This window comes from Pongo abelii, chromosome 1, assembly GCF_028885655.2.
Source record: "Pongo abelii isolate AG06213 chromosome 1, NHGRI_mPonAbe1-v2.0_pri, whole genome shotgun sequence".
NCBI classification, from domain to species: Eukaryota; Metazoa; Chordata; class Mammalia; order Primates; family Hominidae; genus Pongo; species Pongo abelii.
The window spans coordinates 91,427,828-91,443,668 of NC_071985.2; the positions used below are offsets into that span (position 1 = coordinate 91,427,828).

The 15,841-nt window shown below is 39.9% G+C and overlaps 2 protein-coding genes across 2 annotated transcripts in view; one reads left to right on the forward strand and one right to left on the reverse strand.

Annotated features, from left to right (window-relative positions):
- Positions 1-1,024, reverse strand: part of IFI16 (interferon gamma inducible protein 16) — a gene marked incomplete at its 3' end in the record, with an annotated part of 45,173 nt that extends 44,149 nt beyond the window's left edge. Inside the window, 1 exon segment of the mRNA NM_001131692.1 lies at positions 793-1,024.
- An 11,080-nt stretch (positions 1,025-12,104) lies between these two features.
- PYDC5 (pyrin domain containing 5) lies at positions 12,105-12,553 on the forward strand. The gene is given in 2 exon segments (XM_024248045.2): positions 12,105-12,236; positions 12,239-12,553. Coding segments are annotated over 2 exon segments (342 nt in total). The 3' UTR covers positions 12,449-12,553.
- Positions 12,554-15,841: the final 3,288 nt, after the last annotated feature.

Here is a 15,841-nt window from a genome sequence, read left to right on the forward strand (position 1 = left end):
TCACATTCCATTTAAGCACACATGAAATATTGTACCAGGCTATAGAAAACATCTTTTAAAAATTTGAAAAGTAAACAATAGTAACCTTTTCCTAATTGCCTTCCCCTCCACTCCCCTATACTTTGCCACAAGGAAAAAAAAAAATCATTAACTTTCAGGAGGGCAGAGAGTAATTCCAAAATGATTGAAATTCTGCCCCTAGCACCCGGTGTAGAATGGAGCTAAAGTAAAGGATCAATACACTTATGAAAATATTAAGACACCATGTGCTTGAATAACTGTGTTTGTGAAACTGAAAAAAATTTTCTACTCTATGTGTACATTTGTTCTTATGTTTTGTAAAATTGGGATGATGTCATATAATACATCTCTATGCTCAGATATGTTTTTTACTTAATATTCTTTCATGATACTTTTTTCATGTCACTATCTTGAGAACCGACCACAGCTACCGAGTTTCCAACACTTCTTCCAGCCAAAATAACAGAAGCCCTCTTCTAAGTACCAACTTATGCCAGTACACACTCAGATAATTAATTTTAAAATCTGCAATGGTCAAAATGCATTTTCTCTTGTTCAGTCCTCAGTTGTGGTGGAATAGAAGATGCCTGTTATCTTCCTAAGTAAATGAAGGATTCATATCAAGCAACTCAGTTTTCACTTTTCTGAATACTCAGCCCTACTCCCTTCATCCCATGACACTGAATAACCAATATTGATTGTCCCCTTATGATTCTGGGGACTTCAAGGAAGGAACAAGATCATATTTACAAAATCAGCAACAGTACTCACCTCACTGGAAATTTTTTCAACAATAGTCTAGATCCTGAGATCTTCAGAAATGCAGGAATCAATGCTTATTTTGTGTGAGCAGGGAGATAAATCAGTAAAGTTCCCAGAAACGGAAACGCAGGATGTTGTAATCTCCAGAAACACTAAGAAAATGAAGTATCTACAAAGATAACAAGGAAAAAAGGCCTTGGTTGAGTCACTTAGCTGACTAGTGCTGGCTTGCTCCTATTCTGCTATTGCCCCAGAGAAAATGGAGTAGGAAGCAATGTGGAGACTCCTCCCACCAGTGTTTTTAGCTTTCGTTTCTGTTAGTCAGAGAAAATGAACAGTTTCCTGCTGGCAAGGGCTGGAGCATGTGGTGAGGGGAAATGGGGGATGATAAATTACTTTAATGGGTACAGTGAACATTTTTCGGGTGATGTGTACACTGAAATCTCTGACTTCACCAATATGGCATATATCCATGTAACAAAATTACACTTGTATCTCATAAATGTATATAAACAGAAGTAAGTTGTTTTTTTTTTTCTTACAAAATTCAATAGCTGAAAGGAGTTCCAACATTAGAACTTTCTTACCCAGCAGACTTACATGTGAGTCATTAGAGACTTATATTCCCTTAAATGATGCTCAAATATAAGAGAAACAACATGGCTTCTTCTCCCTCCTTTCCTTTGCACAGAGTGGCAGTGGCAGGAGGAGATCTTGGTAGGAGCATCTATTGCTACCAATACTTTACTGCATCTCCTGGTTGGGGAAATGTCTGCTGTGAAATCGCTATTTGTTTAAATACTACCTGAAGTATTCATCCAATTATTAATAACTGACAAACCTGGGCTTTCCAGATCAGAAAGTCATTATGAATATGTAAATCCTTCCTCAAATTTATATGAAGGAGTTTAACACTAGCTGTCCTCTTGACTATGACTAGGTTACTTTACCTCAATGATTAGATTCATGAATGCTCACATTTTCTGCATTATTCATGGATAAACAAAAGTGGATAGTGGACTCTCAGCATGACAGCATCGAAGCCTTGAAAATCCTGGAAAATGCGCTGAACTTCTGGTAGTGTGAGGAGCCTGTTTAATCCTTTGCTCAGCAGTGTATTTTTCTCTGTTAAGGACAGTGGGTGCCCTTTAGCGTGCTGTAACCCCAGGATGTCAAATAAATGGCATCAACTAGCAGATGATGTGGTGTTAACCCAGCAGCAGATCCGCCAGCAGGATGTGGTCATGAGTGGAAAAGGGGCCCCATAGACAGTTAATATGTACTATCCAAGGCCATCTACAGAGCAAAAGAAAGCTGATTGTTTTAATCCAAACTAGGGCCATGAAGTGAATAGCTGAATTCTGGATTTGAAACCATATGAATAACTTTATCAAAGAAGGAGTAAGTCAAGAAAAAGCAAAGAGGATCTGGAATGATGGCCATAAACACCTCTGGGTGTTCATGATGATCTTTTACTGGCTTTAGGGTACTCTTTACATGGATACATTGAGTTGGCCTTAAGGCAGTAGGTAGAGAAGGATATTAGGGCAGTCACTGGGAACCCCAATCCAGAGTTCAAAGGGTAGAGAACCCTTGGAAGTTATGATCATTCAAAACATTTTCTGCCTTTTACTTATAATCCTTTTTTATGCAGTAATGTCCTCAATTGGGACTCCAGCATACAACACACAAACTGCTGTCACCTATAAGGGCAACTCAGGACAATGCTCCATAATTCATACTGCAAAGATGAAAGTTTCATAGATGAAGCAAAGAAATGCTTAAAAATGTGCATTTTCCCCCACTTTGTGGCAGTGGCCAACAATTGTAATTTGTGCTATCATACAGAAAAGTCATTAGTAGAATATACAAAAATTCCTGATAAAGCAAAAAATGTGTGAATATAGTATATATATAAAAATTATGTAGCTATATTGTTACAGTGACTAAATGTATATTAATCAGGCATTATTCTGAATAAAATCTCTCAATTGTGTACCTATTTTTTAACAATGAGGGTTCCATTTCTCTCTTTATGACAAAAAGCAGCTTACTATTTTACCTTTCTGGCCTCATTTTCCATACTGTTTCACATATACCAAAGTTTTAGTTGTGCAGAAACATTTATGTCACTTCACACTTTAGAGTATTTGTAGGTGACATTTCTCCTGTCAGTATTGCAAATGTCTTTACCTTGCTAAGAACAAAAAGAGCTATTGCATACTGGTTTTTCATGATGCAATAGACTGTGGTATACGCATTGTTCACTTGTTTTTCAAATCAACCCTATGTTGCAAAGTTTCCCCTTTTTAGAGAAGACTACTATCTTAGTTGATTTGGGTCTTCTGGATGCTGAGGGTTCCAAGATCAAGGATGGCCGATTTGGTTTCTGGTATGAGACCTCTTCCTGGCTTGCAGATAGCCATATTTATGCAGGGTCCTCACCTAGTGGTGAGAGAGAGAGAGAGCACTCTCTGACACCTCTTCTTATAAGGGTGCTAATCAAATTATGAGGACCCCACCCTCATAAACTACCCACCAAAGGCCTCGTTTTCAAATATCATCACATTGGGAGATTATGGCTTCATCATATGAATTTAGGTGACATAATCCAGTGTGTAGCAATAATTGAAGTTATTTTCTAAAAACTAGGTGACTAGTTAGTGTTGGAGCCAGATTCAAACCAGATCTACCTTATTCCAAAGCCTATGCACTTGACTGCTAAGCAAAATTACTTCCTTGATTTACTAATTTCTACACATATTTTATTCTTTAGCAAAACATCCATGTCCTTTTAAGCTTGTATGAATGTCATTTTCTTCATTATCTCTTTACAGATTCTCCACTTAACAATATTAGCACAAGGGCATTGTTTGGGTTCTCATGCTTCCTGCTGGGGCTGGACCTTTGCTGTTAAAACACAGAATCTGATTTTCCCAAAGCCTAAACCGAATTATTTTCTTTTTTGGAATACTAACATTTGTCTCTCCGACTCTCACATGAATGGAACCATGAATTTCAGATATTGGCTTTGATGTTTTGTCCATTGATTCTCAGTTGAAATTAGAAGTCAAAGTTTATCTCTTTCATCACACCTGGTTTTGTGCTGTTTCCTTTTCCCCACTACTTCCATTTTTTTTCTGTATTATCTTGTATTTCCTAGATTGTGTTCTACTTAACATACATATTTTGTGATTAAAATTAAAGTATATTATTATATGATAGGGTTAAAGGCCAATTCAATTCTATAGACAAACTAAATATCAGAAATGCAAAATAACACAGAATTATGGACATAAAAGATGTGAGAAGTTTATGGTGCAAGTACCTATCGCCTTGGTGTTTTTTTTTTTTTTTTTTTGGCACTTGCACCAAGGGTGAATGTAGTTAAATAGTTAGGTGGCTATTGGGAAAATGCCATGCTGGACTAAGAACCACCCTACAATGAAATGCCTAACCTTGTTTTTACTCTAACTCATTACTTTGAATTTTATCCTGCTTGTCTCCTTAATCACCTAGCCTTGCTTCTCATGTAAATAATACTCTCTCTAGCTGGGAAGGCCGGACAAACTCCAATTGACCCCTTAATTTACAAGACACTAAGGGCTCCTCACCCAACCCCCTTTAGTAAGGAGTTGGCCTGGGTAAACATATCCTCAGCATTTCAAAAGAGCCCAATTAACTGGTAAGGTACTAACACCAACAATGTATGAAGTTCCCAAGATTTTTCTCAAAGAGATAACAACATAAAACCTTAAGTTAGTGTCCGGCATAGACCCTATATCCAATTATAATGAAAGATTTAGAATCTTGCACCTGGTACCATTGCTCTTCTTGTAACCATTTGTCTTTTAAGTTGTTTATCTCTGTGTAACCATTTTGCTTCTTTTGATTCTTGCATGTTTTTGCTTCTGTAGAATTATTGCATTTGAGTCCCCCTCCCCTTCCTAAACCTAGGTATAAAAGTTAATCAAGCCCGGGCCAAGAGAATTTTGAGCATTAGCCGTCTTTTTGGCTGCTGGCTTAATAAAGGACTCTTAATTCGTCTCAAAGTGTGGCGTATTTTTTTAACTCGCTTGGGTACAACAATATATGCACAAGGCAAACTCAGACCAAAGAAGACGCAGACCACTACAGGCTGGTTGGTAGTCAAAGATTTAGATAGGAGAAACTTACATAGGAGGCAGTCTTAAGTGGGAACAAGAAAAGGCAGATCTCCACCTCCGCAATGTACGCCTGAGTAGTCTTTCAGACAGTAGAACAAAAGAGGAAGGAAAAGCTGGTGGGGGGCTGAGGGGTGGGGATAGCTATACTGATAGTGCCTTAGGCCATGTGGTTGCTCTCTTAATCTATTTGCTTCCTGCTTAAATAGATTGTTTGAGCTTCCTTCAATCTGTTCCACATTGCTAAGGAGGGGGAGGATGTTCCTGGAAGCAGCAGTTTTCTTGGCGCCAGTATGCATTTTCCAGTGGGACTGCAGCCTCCTACAATTCAATTTAAGGTCAGTTCCCAGAGCACATTTTCACAACAATGCCACTCCTTCCCCTCCAGCCTCAATGCTTCTCTCAGCCAGTCCTTCCTTGAAATTTTGTAGTTTCTGTATTGCAGTTTTGTGTTTTACTTTTCCTGTTGCCCAAAGCTAATGCCATAAACTCCAGACAACTCTGTTGGCAGAAAGAGCTTCTGTAGTTCTAGGGATGACCTCTTTACTTTGGAGTGGAATAAAAGAGACTCAGTGTTGAGGGAGAAGAGGAGAGTGAATGTATATGGAAACCTCGGGAGTGATGTGAACCATTCATGATATACTGTACACAGCCAGAGTTGGCATCATTCAGCTCATGTTTATTGCATGTCTCATGGAGAAAATACGAGTGAAAGAAGTTTCTGGTTCATGAAAACTCCTGTTCTCTGACCCTCCCTGTAATGGACATGCATACTTTCCCACTGTCTTAGTCCATTTAGTGCTGCTGTAATGGAATACTATAGACTAGGTAATTTATACAGAACAGAAATGTATTTCTCACAGTACTTGAGGTGGAAGTCCACGGTCAAGGCATCAGTATCTGGTGAGGCCTTCTTGCTGTGTCCTCACATGACAAATGGGGCGAATTCACCCCCTACAAGCCTGTTGGAGTGGCATTAATCAGTCTATTTACGTGAGTGAAATTCTCATGATCTAAATACCATTTGGCCCAAGCTCCTGACAGTGTTGCATTGGGTACTAAGTTTCAACATTATTTTTGAAGGGGGTAAAAACATTGATAGTTTCTACTTCTCCAGCTTTATCTCTGCTATCTTCATTCTTTATCTGCTTATTTTATCTAAACCTATTCTCCAGAAAGCATTCTTTGAGGATCTTTACAAGATTGATCATTTCTTTACTCTGTTTAATTTCAGGACTTCACTTTGGCTGTCAAAATTTCCCTTGACATAATTTATCTCTAAAATTGAAGATGAGATTCTCTACTGTTGTCAGTAATGAACTCTCCACCGTAAACATCTGGTTTTGGGAATTTTTTTCTTTTGAGATGGAGTCTTGCTCTGCTGCGATGGCATGATCTCGGCTCACTGCAACCTCTGCCTCCCAGGTTCAAGTGATTCTCCTGCTTTAGCCTCCTAAGTAGCCAGAATTACAGGCATGCACCATCAAGCCTGGCTAATTTTTGTATTTTCAGTAGAGACAAGGTTTCACCATGTTGGCCAGGCTGGTCTCAAACTCCTGACCTCAAGTGATCCACCCACCTCGGCCTCCCAAAGTGCTGGGATTAGAGGCGTGAGCCACGGTGCCCAGCTGGTTTTGGGAATTCTTACCCCAAATTACTAACATCTATAGTTTACTCAGATTTACTTAGCAATAAGGGCAAAATTAATTGAAATTTATATTTCTTAACCTTTTTTTTTTCTTTTGGAGATAAGGTCTTGCCATGTTGCCCAGGCTGATCTCAAACTCCTGAGCTCAAACAATCTACCTACCTCAGCCTCCCAAAGTGCTGGGATTACAGGCATAAGCCACCATATCCATCCTTAATATTTTGGCTCGAATTTGGGTATTAGCATATTAAGAAGAGAGAAATAAAATTTACAAGTAATGGAGAAGTGGTGTTTGAATTTTATTTCCTTTTATGTTTTAGATTAAGGGTTGACAATCTTTGGTTCAAGGAAAGAAACTGCTGTTCACACAAATAAGTGTTTCTATGTGTTTGAATGTTTAAGGTATCAAGTCATGAGTGTCAGAAATGCAAAATAATACAGAATTGGCCGGGCATGGTGTCTCACGCCTGTAATCTCAGCACTTTGGGAGGCTGAGGCAGGTGGATCACAAGTTCAGGAGATCGAGACCATCCTGGCTAACACAGTGAAACCCCATATCTATTAAAAATACAAAAAATTAGCCGGGCGTGGTGGCGGGCACCTGTAGTCCCAGCTACTCGGGAGGCTGAGGCAGGAGAATGGCGTGAACCCAGGAGGCGGAGCTTGCAGTGAGCTGAGCTCATGCCACTGCACTCCAGCCTGGGCGACAGAGCAAGATTCCGTCTCAAAATAATAATAATAATAATACAGAATTATGGACATACAAGATAGGAGAAGTTTATGGTGCAAATACCTATCACCTTGGTGTTTTTGTTCCCTAACTCAGTGACAGGTGGCTAACTGCTCCTTAGGCTGATAGAGCCAAAATGTGATTCTAGCCTAAGAACCACAAAAAAGCAAAACAGAAAAGGGATTACTTAGGTAACAGAGATCGAGCTTCTTTAGGAATTTGGAATATGGCAAGTTATTTCTTCTTAGCTTTATGGCAGTAATTTAAGTGTTATGTGATTTCGTAATTGCAGAATATTATGACATAGCCAGAATAAAAATACATCTATTGTCTCAATAGATAATTGGATTCACCAGTTAAATTATCATGAAAAAATAACTAATAACAGAAACATTAAAATAAACCATGCGTTTTTCTATCAGCTTAGTCTGAAAGTTCTCACAAATTCAATTACTTGAAGTTTCCCTGCAATACACCATGTTTTACTTCCTTCTTAGAATCTAGGGTAACTTGCACAGTGGAACCATAGGAAGTTAGATTACTCCCACCAGAGATGGAAGTTTCCAAATTTTCCACTTTTATTAAATATATGTTATATATTTGGCATAATGCCTTGGATTTTTAAAAGCCTTCTTAACCTTGCTCTCTTTTGAAATTATTCTACAAGTAGATAGATATGGTTTGATTATAATTCTGCTTTTTATCTATGCTATTTCTGGCTTGAACATCCCTCTTCAAGAAGGTGCAGTGAGGACATTTGCTCTGTGCATTCTCAGATAATTCTGGCTCTTGAGTAATCAAGCCATATGGATGAATAGAGCCTAGGAAGTAGAGATTCCCAGGGCTGAAGTCTTAGATGGGATGCCTAGACAGTTGATACAACGTATGTTTATTTAACAAATGTTTATTGAGGACCTACTACTCTAGGTGGTAGGAGTACAGCAATAAACAGCACACGAATCCTTGACCAGAAGGCACTTCTATTTCAGCAGGCTGGCCATTAAAGAATAAACAAATAGCAACAGCATTTATACTATAATGTCATATATAATATAATGCTTATATATTACAAGCAGATAAGTGCTATGAAGAAACACAAATGGTATGAGGTAATAGACAGTAATGGTATCATGTGCTATTTTGCAGCAAGTGTTCATTGAAGGATGAGCTTAGAAAAAAACAACTAAGCAGAAATCTGAACAGAGTGAAGGAGCAAGCTTTGCCAATATTCTAGTTGAAAAGAAATAAATGATTTGACAAAGAAAATAATTGCTAATGCTTCAACTATAACACTACTATATATCTGAGGGTTGGTGTTTTTGAAGCAAATAGCACTAGTTTTTTTTTTCTTTCTTTTTAAATTTTTTTAAACAGGGAATCATTCCATACTCTCTGTATAATAAGCAGACAGTTGGCATAAGAAAAAGCAGAGCTCCTGGATTCAGAAGACTTGAATTCAGTAATTTGTACTGTCTTTTACTAGCTGTTTGGTTCCAGGTAACTCATGCCACCTAATTTAAAATGTAACAATTGGGAGACTATAATAAATGCCAACTGCTTTGTATCAGGCACACCATGCTGTGTATTTACAACCCGGAGATAAGAATTATCATCCCCATTCAGAGATGATTATATGCTCCCTCAACATTTTATTTTCTTTGTGTCTTCCAGGCTCCATGTGAAATCACCTTGTACACAGTAAGGAGCTATCCAGTGTCAGCTATTATGCATGGTACAGGACCATACTTCTCAACTACAGTGTGTACACCCTTGGGTCATGAAGTCACCAAATCAATTGTCTGCATTTTCTTTGGGTATACACTTTACCCTATAGCAAATACTTTAAAATGTGTTTTAAGTAAACAGATATCATGGAGTAAAATGTAAATTTTATATTTATGTGATAAAAGCTGTCTTAATTTTCTTATATATAAATTGTTATTGATATTGAGAGGTGACAGCGTGCTGGCAGCCCTCACAGCCCTCGCTCGCTCTCGGCACCTCTTCTGCCTGGGTGCCTACTTTTGCGGCACTTGAGGAGCCCTTCAGCCCACCGCTGCACTGTGGGAGCCCCTTTCTGGGCTGGCCAAGGCCGGAGCCCACTCCCTCAGCTTTCAGGGAGGTGTGGAGGGAGAAGCGTGAGCGGGAACCGTGGCTGCATGCGGTGCTTGCGGGCCAGCTGGAGTTCTGGGTAGGCGTGGGCTTGGCTGGCCCCACACTCGGAGCAGCCAGCCAACCCTGCCGGCCCGGGCAATGAGGGACTTAGCACCCGGGCCAGCAGCTGCGGAGGGTGTACTGGGTCCCCCGGCAGTGCCAGCCCACCAGCGCTGCACTTGAATTCTTGGAGGGCCTTACCTGCCTTCCAGCAGGGCAGGCCTCGGGACTGCAGCCCACCATGCCTGAGCCTTCCCCCGCCTCGGTGGGCTCCCGTGCAGCCCGAGCCTCCCCAGGAGCACCGCCCCCTGTTCCATGGGGTCCAGTCCCATCGACCACCCAAGGGCTGAGGAGTGCAAGCGCATGGCGCGGGACTGGCAGGCAGCTCCACCTGCAGCCCCTGTGCAGGATCCACTGGGTGAAGCCAGCTGGGCTCCGGAGTCTGGTGGGGCCTTGGAGAACCTTTATGTCTAGCTGAGGGATTGTAAATACACCAATCAGCACCCTGTGTCTAGCTCAGGGTTTGTGAGTGCACCAATCAACACTCTGTATCTAGCTGCTCTGGTGGGGCCTTGGAGAACCTTTATGTCTAGCACAGGGATTGTAAATACACCAATCAGCACTCTGTATCTAGCTCCAGGTTTGTAAACACACCAATCAGCACCCTGTGTCTAGCTCAGGGTTTGTGAATGCACCAATCGACACTCTGTATCTAGCTGCTCTGGTGGGGCCTTGGAGAACCTTTGTGTCCATACTCTGTATCTAACTAATCTGATGGGGACGTGGAGAACCTTTATGTCTAGCTCAGGGATTGTAAACGCACCAATCAGTGCCCTGTCAAAACAGACCACTTGGCTCTACCAATCAGCGGGACGTGGGTGGGGCCAGATAAGAGAATAAAAGCAGGCTGCCGGAGGCAGCAGTGGCAACCCGCTCGGGTCCCCTTCCACAATGTGGAAGCTTTGTTCTTTTGCTCTTTGCAATAAATCTTGCTACTGCTCACTCTTTGGGTCCACACTGCTTTTATGAACTGTAATACTCACCGCGAAGATCTGCAGCTTCACTCCTGAAGCCAGCGAGCCCACAAGCCCACCGGGAGGAAGGAACAACTCCAGACGCGCTGCCTTAAGAGCTGTAACACTCACCGCAGGGGTCCGTGGCTTCATTCTTGAAGTCAGTGAGACCAAGAACCCACCAATTCCGGATGCAATATGTGAATGTTAGCACGTAATACGGTTGTAGGAGGGTTGCATTTTTATAGATAAGTAGGAAACATGCTGAGTTGACTGTGTTTAGTATATAATAGGTGCTCAGGAAATGCAAATTTCCCTTTTTTCTTTCACTGGTAAGACAGGGGCGTTCAGGTGGTTTAATCATTTTAAGTATTTGAAATGTGTTCCTTATTTTGAAAATGTCCCTTATAATACTTTATAAATACTTTCGATTTTTGCTTATAAATTCTACATGTATAAGTAGAGTTTCTCTAGCTATCACCTGTCTATAGGAAAAAATAATAAGTTCATATTAAAAGTAATAACTCAGAATTCATTAACATTGTCTCTATCAATGGGAGCCTCCCCTAAAAGTCACAGTTGGTTATCTTCAGCTCATAAACATCCTTTCTTGTTCTTGGCTCAAGTCCTCTACCATATAGGTTGCTACTTTTAAAGTAAAATTACTAAATACTGGTAATTTTGAGCACCTGTTCATATGTGTGTTAGGCATTTGAGTAATGTGGTTATTCATACCTATTGTCCATTTTTCACATGGGCTGTACAAATGGTACAATACATAGTTCTACACACATTCTGAATTATATACATTGCCTATGTTTTCTTTCAGGATTTGGAAGTATTATGTTTAATTTTTCTTTTTTATAAAGAAATTTAGAGTTTACATGCAATCAAATTTAATAAACTTTCCCTTCCTGACTTGTACCTTTTGTGCTTAAGACAGCTTCCCCTACCTCAACATATTGAGATTATCCTGTTTTCTTCTAATGGGTTACTGGTCACATTAGGTCTTCAATGTGCTACACACTTTAATCAGATCTGTGTGACTCAGAGAACTCACTCATCAACCAGGGGATGGCACTGAGCCATTCATGAGGGATCCACCCCCATGAGCCAAGCACTTCCCGTCAAGCCCCACCTCCAACACTGGGAATCACATTTCAGCATGAGATTTGGGGAAAATAAATATCCGAACCATATAAATATGATTCCAAAAACATGACCCATGAAAGAAGAAATTGAAAAATTGAGCTTTATCTACTGTATACATCAAAAAATTTAAATTGCACACCTGAAATATGTGCATTGTGTTGTATGTCAGTTATGCCTGAATAACTGTTTTAAAAATAACAGGAAAATGGATCCCATTTTCTAAGAATTCTGGAGGTGTTGTATACCCTCTGAAGATGTCTTTCCCAGGAAGAAGGACTATCTTGCCTAAAAAGTTCTTTCTTATATTTCACCAAAATCTCTTTTACTATACTGTAAACATTTTATTTTCCCTTTAAAAAATAGTAACAGCTCATCTTGCTTTATTTTGAATGTTGAATCACTTTTGGTGGTATAATCTTACATAGTTTGGATTCCTTATAAGCTGATCCTAAAGTCGTGAGATGGAGAGTAAATATAAGGAGATACTCTTGCTAACCAGCCTGGATAACATCACCGATGAGGAACTGTATAGGTGTAAGTGCTTTCTTCCAGATGAGTTTAATATTGCCACAGGCAAACTACATACTGGAAACACAGCACAAGTAACCAACTTGATTTAAAACGCTGGCGTGGTGTCTGCAGTGAGGAAGACCATATTTTTCAGAAGTTGAATTATATGCTTGTGGCAAAATGTCTTCGGGAAGAGCAGGAAACACGTATATGTGGGAGTCCCTCATCTGCCCAGTCCGTTTCTCAGTTAAGACTTGGCCTTTCCTTTCATGGCGTTTCTGGGAATGCATGTTGATGAGGAAAATGGGATGACACTAAGCTATTCATGAGGGATCCACCCCCGTGATCCAGACACCTCCCATCAGGCCCCACCTCCAACACTAGCGATTGCATTTCAGCATGAAAGTCCCCCAGGAAAGGCTGCTGGAATTTTTTTGCTAACTTAGTACACCAGCCTCGTTGCTGCCTTTTACTGAGAAATCACTCCTAGGAAGTGTTTGTTACAAATTCCACAAATCCATCCCAGCCTTTGTTTGCATCTCTTGTTCCAGCCCTTAGGGCTGCCACTTCCATTTGTCATCTTTTCACTTCTCCAGTTCAATTGCAGCGGACGTGAGCATGGAATTTCAATCTTAACTTCTCAAAACCTCATTTACACGTTTACCAAAGATTTGAAGATAAAGGAAAGAAATCATAGCACTGGAAAAAAATAAACTGGGATACTAGGTCATTTTATTCTTCCATACAGCCTGCTCATTCTTCTCCCTGTCCCTGGCCTGCTGTGGTCCCAGACGATCCTTTCTTCTTCAAGGGAGTCTTGTATTCATACATCCGCTCTTTCAAATTCAAGTACTATTTATCCTTCTCTCTATTTCCTTCCACTAATGACAACAAGCTACCCGCACACAAAAACTGTTTTTATATTATTGGACAAATCATTGAATGTCTCCATCTTATCTGCATTTTGTTTACATTTCTGATCTTTTTCTCTATGTATAATTAATATATCCTTTATTTATGTCTGTATAATTAAAATTGACCAACAAAGGAGCATCTCACACTAGGATCTCCCAAAATGAGAGCCTCCAAATGTAACAATTTAGAGATTTTTAAGTTCAACTCTAACAGCAAAACTTATACGACATCTTTTACTCTGTGTGCGTGCGTGCGTGCGCGCGCGCGCGCGCACGCAGGGACGAAACATGGATAACATAGTTTCTATGTTCACATGATTTCTATGAAGTCGAGATGAGACCATGTAAGTGATGATATAAGCCATAGATCTATACAGATGCAAACTGTTAGGCAATATTTAAGGCGCTTTAGCGAAAGGGCTTGTTGTCTTACGCATTATATTTTCCTAGGTTATTCAAAGTCAGAAAGTGTAGTGCTTTGGTATTGCCACAAGGTGGCAGTAACTTCACATAATGTGCGGAAGCAACTAACCGACCTGCAGAAATCAATTAAATTCCTTCACAGCTCTAAATTTCTATTCTAGATCACGCCTAGGCCTACTTTGAAAGTAGCAAATTTATTTATTTGTGCCCCATGCTACCCTTAACTATCCCTGGAGGAAACCAGTTTTTTGTTGTGTTTTCTGTAGGTTTCAACTTTCATTCCTTCTTGAAAGTTCTTTCTGCATAACCATTGCTATGCCTGCACATAGAGCGCTATATAGTATTCTACCCACGACCTCACCTCATGGAAGGTAGAGGAGATCTGGAGAAATCTTTAATGAAGACGGTTAATAATCATTTTATGGGAAAGATCAGTAGATGGAAAGAGAGATGACAAAGTATGAGGACACTTAAGCCTGGAAAAAGGAAGCTGAGAGAGCTTGTGATCAAATTGTGTAAAAGTCCTGTAAGATTAAAATAGAAAGTTGAAAATGATAAATGAAATAATATGTGAGAAATCTGCACCTGATTATTAATGAAAAAGAGATTTACAGTGGGCAGACATACTCGTCCACAAATACTGCATTGGTACCACTGTGTGGGAGATGAAATATGGCTGATGTGATGTGGTAGAATGATAGGTTGACTCCCTTGGCCTCCCTTCAGTCTGTTTTTTCTCATATACTCTCAATACAGAAGGGAGACTTTATCTTCATACCTCTCTGAAACCAGTTTCACGGAACTAAGTTACCTTTGAAAGTTAGTTTTACTACTTCTTAGAGTAGACATTCCTTTACACTAACCCTGACAGAGTCCATGACTTTCTATTGTTTGAAATGTAGTTACATATTGTTAGATATATAGTTTAAAAATATTTTATCCCATTCTGTAAGCTGTCTCTTCATTCTGTTGATATACTTTACTGTGCAGAAGCTTTTAAGTTTGATGTAATCTCATTTATCCATTTGTGCTTTTGCTGCCTGTGCTTTTGAGGTCTTATTCAAACAACTCTTACTCATACCAATGTCCTGAGGCATTTTCTCTGTGTTTTCTTCTAGTAGTTTCATAGTTCTGGATCTTACCTTTAAGTAAGTCTTTAATTCATTTTGAGTGACTTTCACATGTTGTGAAAGATGAGTCTAATTTTATTCTTTTTCATGTGATTATTCAAAACATATAAGGAATTCAAAGAACTCAATACTTGATATAAAATAAACAAAAACAAAATAAAATAACCTAATTACAAAGTAGACAAAAGCCTGAATAGACATTTCTCAAATGAAGTCATACAAATGGCCACCAAGTATATGAAAAATGCTCCACATCACCAAACATTGAGTAATGCAAAGCAAGGCCATAATGAGATTTCACCTTATCCCAGTTTGAACGGCTATTATCAAAAAGACAAGAGATAACAAATGTCAGCAAGGATGTGGAGAAAAAGGAGCTCCTTACACTGTTGGTGAGAATGTAAAGTCATACAGCCATTATGGGAAATAGTATGGAGGCGCCTCAAAAAATTAAAAAGAGAAATACCATATGACGTAGCAGTCCCACTTCTTATAGTAAGAACACATGAAATGAGTATGTTGAAGAGCTCTCTACACTCTTGTATTTATTGCAGCACGATTCACAGTTATGAATGGCACTATTCACAATTCACATTGATTGATGTGGATTCAGCCTAAGTGTCCACTAGTGGATGAATGGATAAAGAAAATGTGGAGGCACATGCTGACAAACATACAGATGCACTTAAACTTATACTAAAAATCACTGGACCGCGTTGCTAACTTCCGTTAGGGAAGAATGTAGAACAGACCATGGGATTCTTTCATTGCTAGGTTCATGTGACCCTTTCCATATGGTCAACACCAGACCAGAAATTTAATCAGTTCCAGCCCAAGTGCCATCACCAAAATGTGAGAAGGCTGCCCACTGCTCAAAGGTTTTCAATTAAGATAGGTACTCTTGGCTGGGCGCGGTGGCTGACGCCTGTAATCCCAGAACTTTGGGAGGCCGAGGCGGGTGATCACAAGGTCAGGAGATCGAGACCATCCTGGCTAACACAGTGAAACCGTGTCTCTACTAAAAATACAAAAAAAAAAAAAAATTAGCTGGCCGCAGTGGCGGGTGTCTGTAGTCCTAGCTACTCGGGAGGCTGAGGCAGCAGAATGGTGTGAACCCGGGAGGCAGAGCTTGCAGTGAGCTGAGATCGCACCACTGCACTCCAGCCTGGGTGACATAGTGAGACTCCGTCTCAAACAAACAAACAAACAAACAAACAAAAA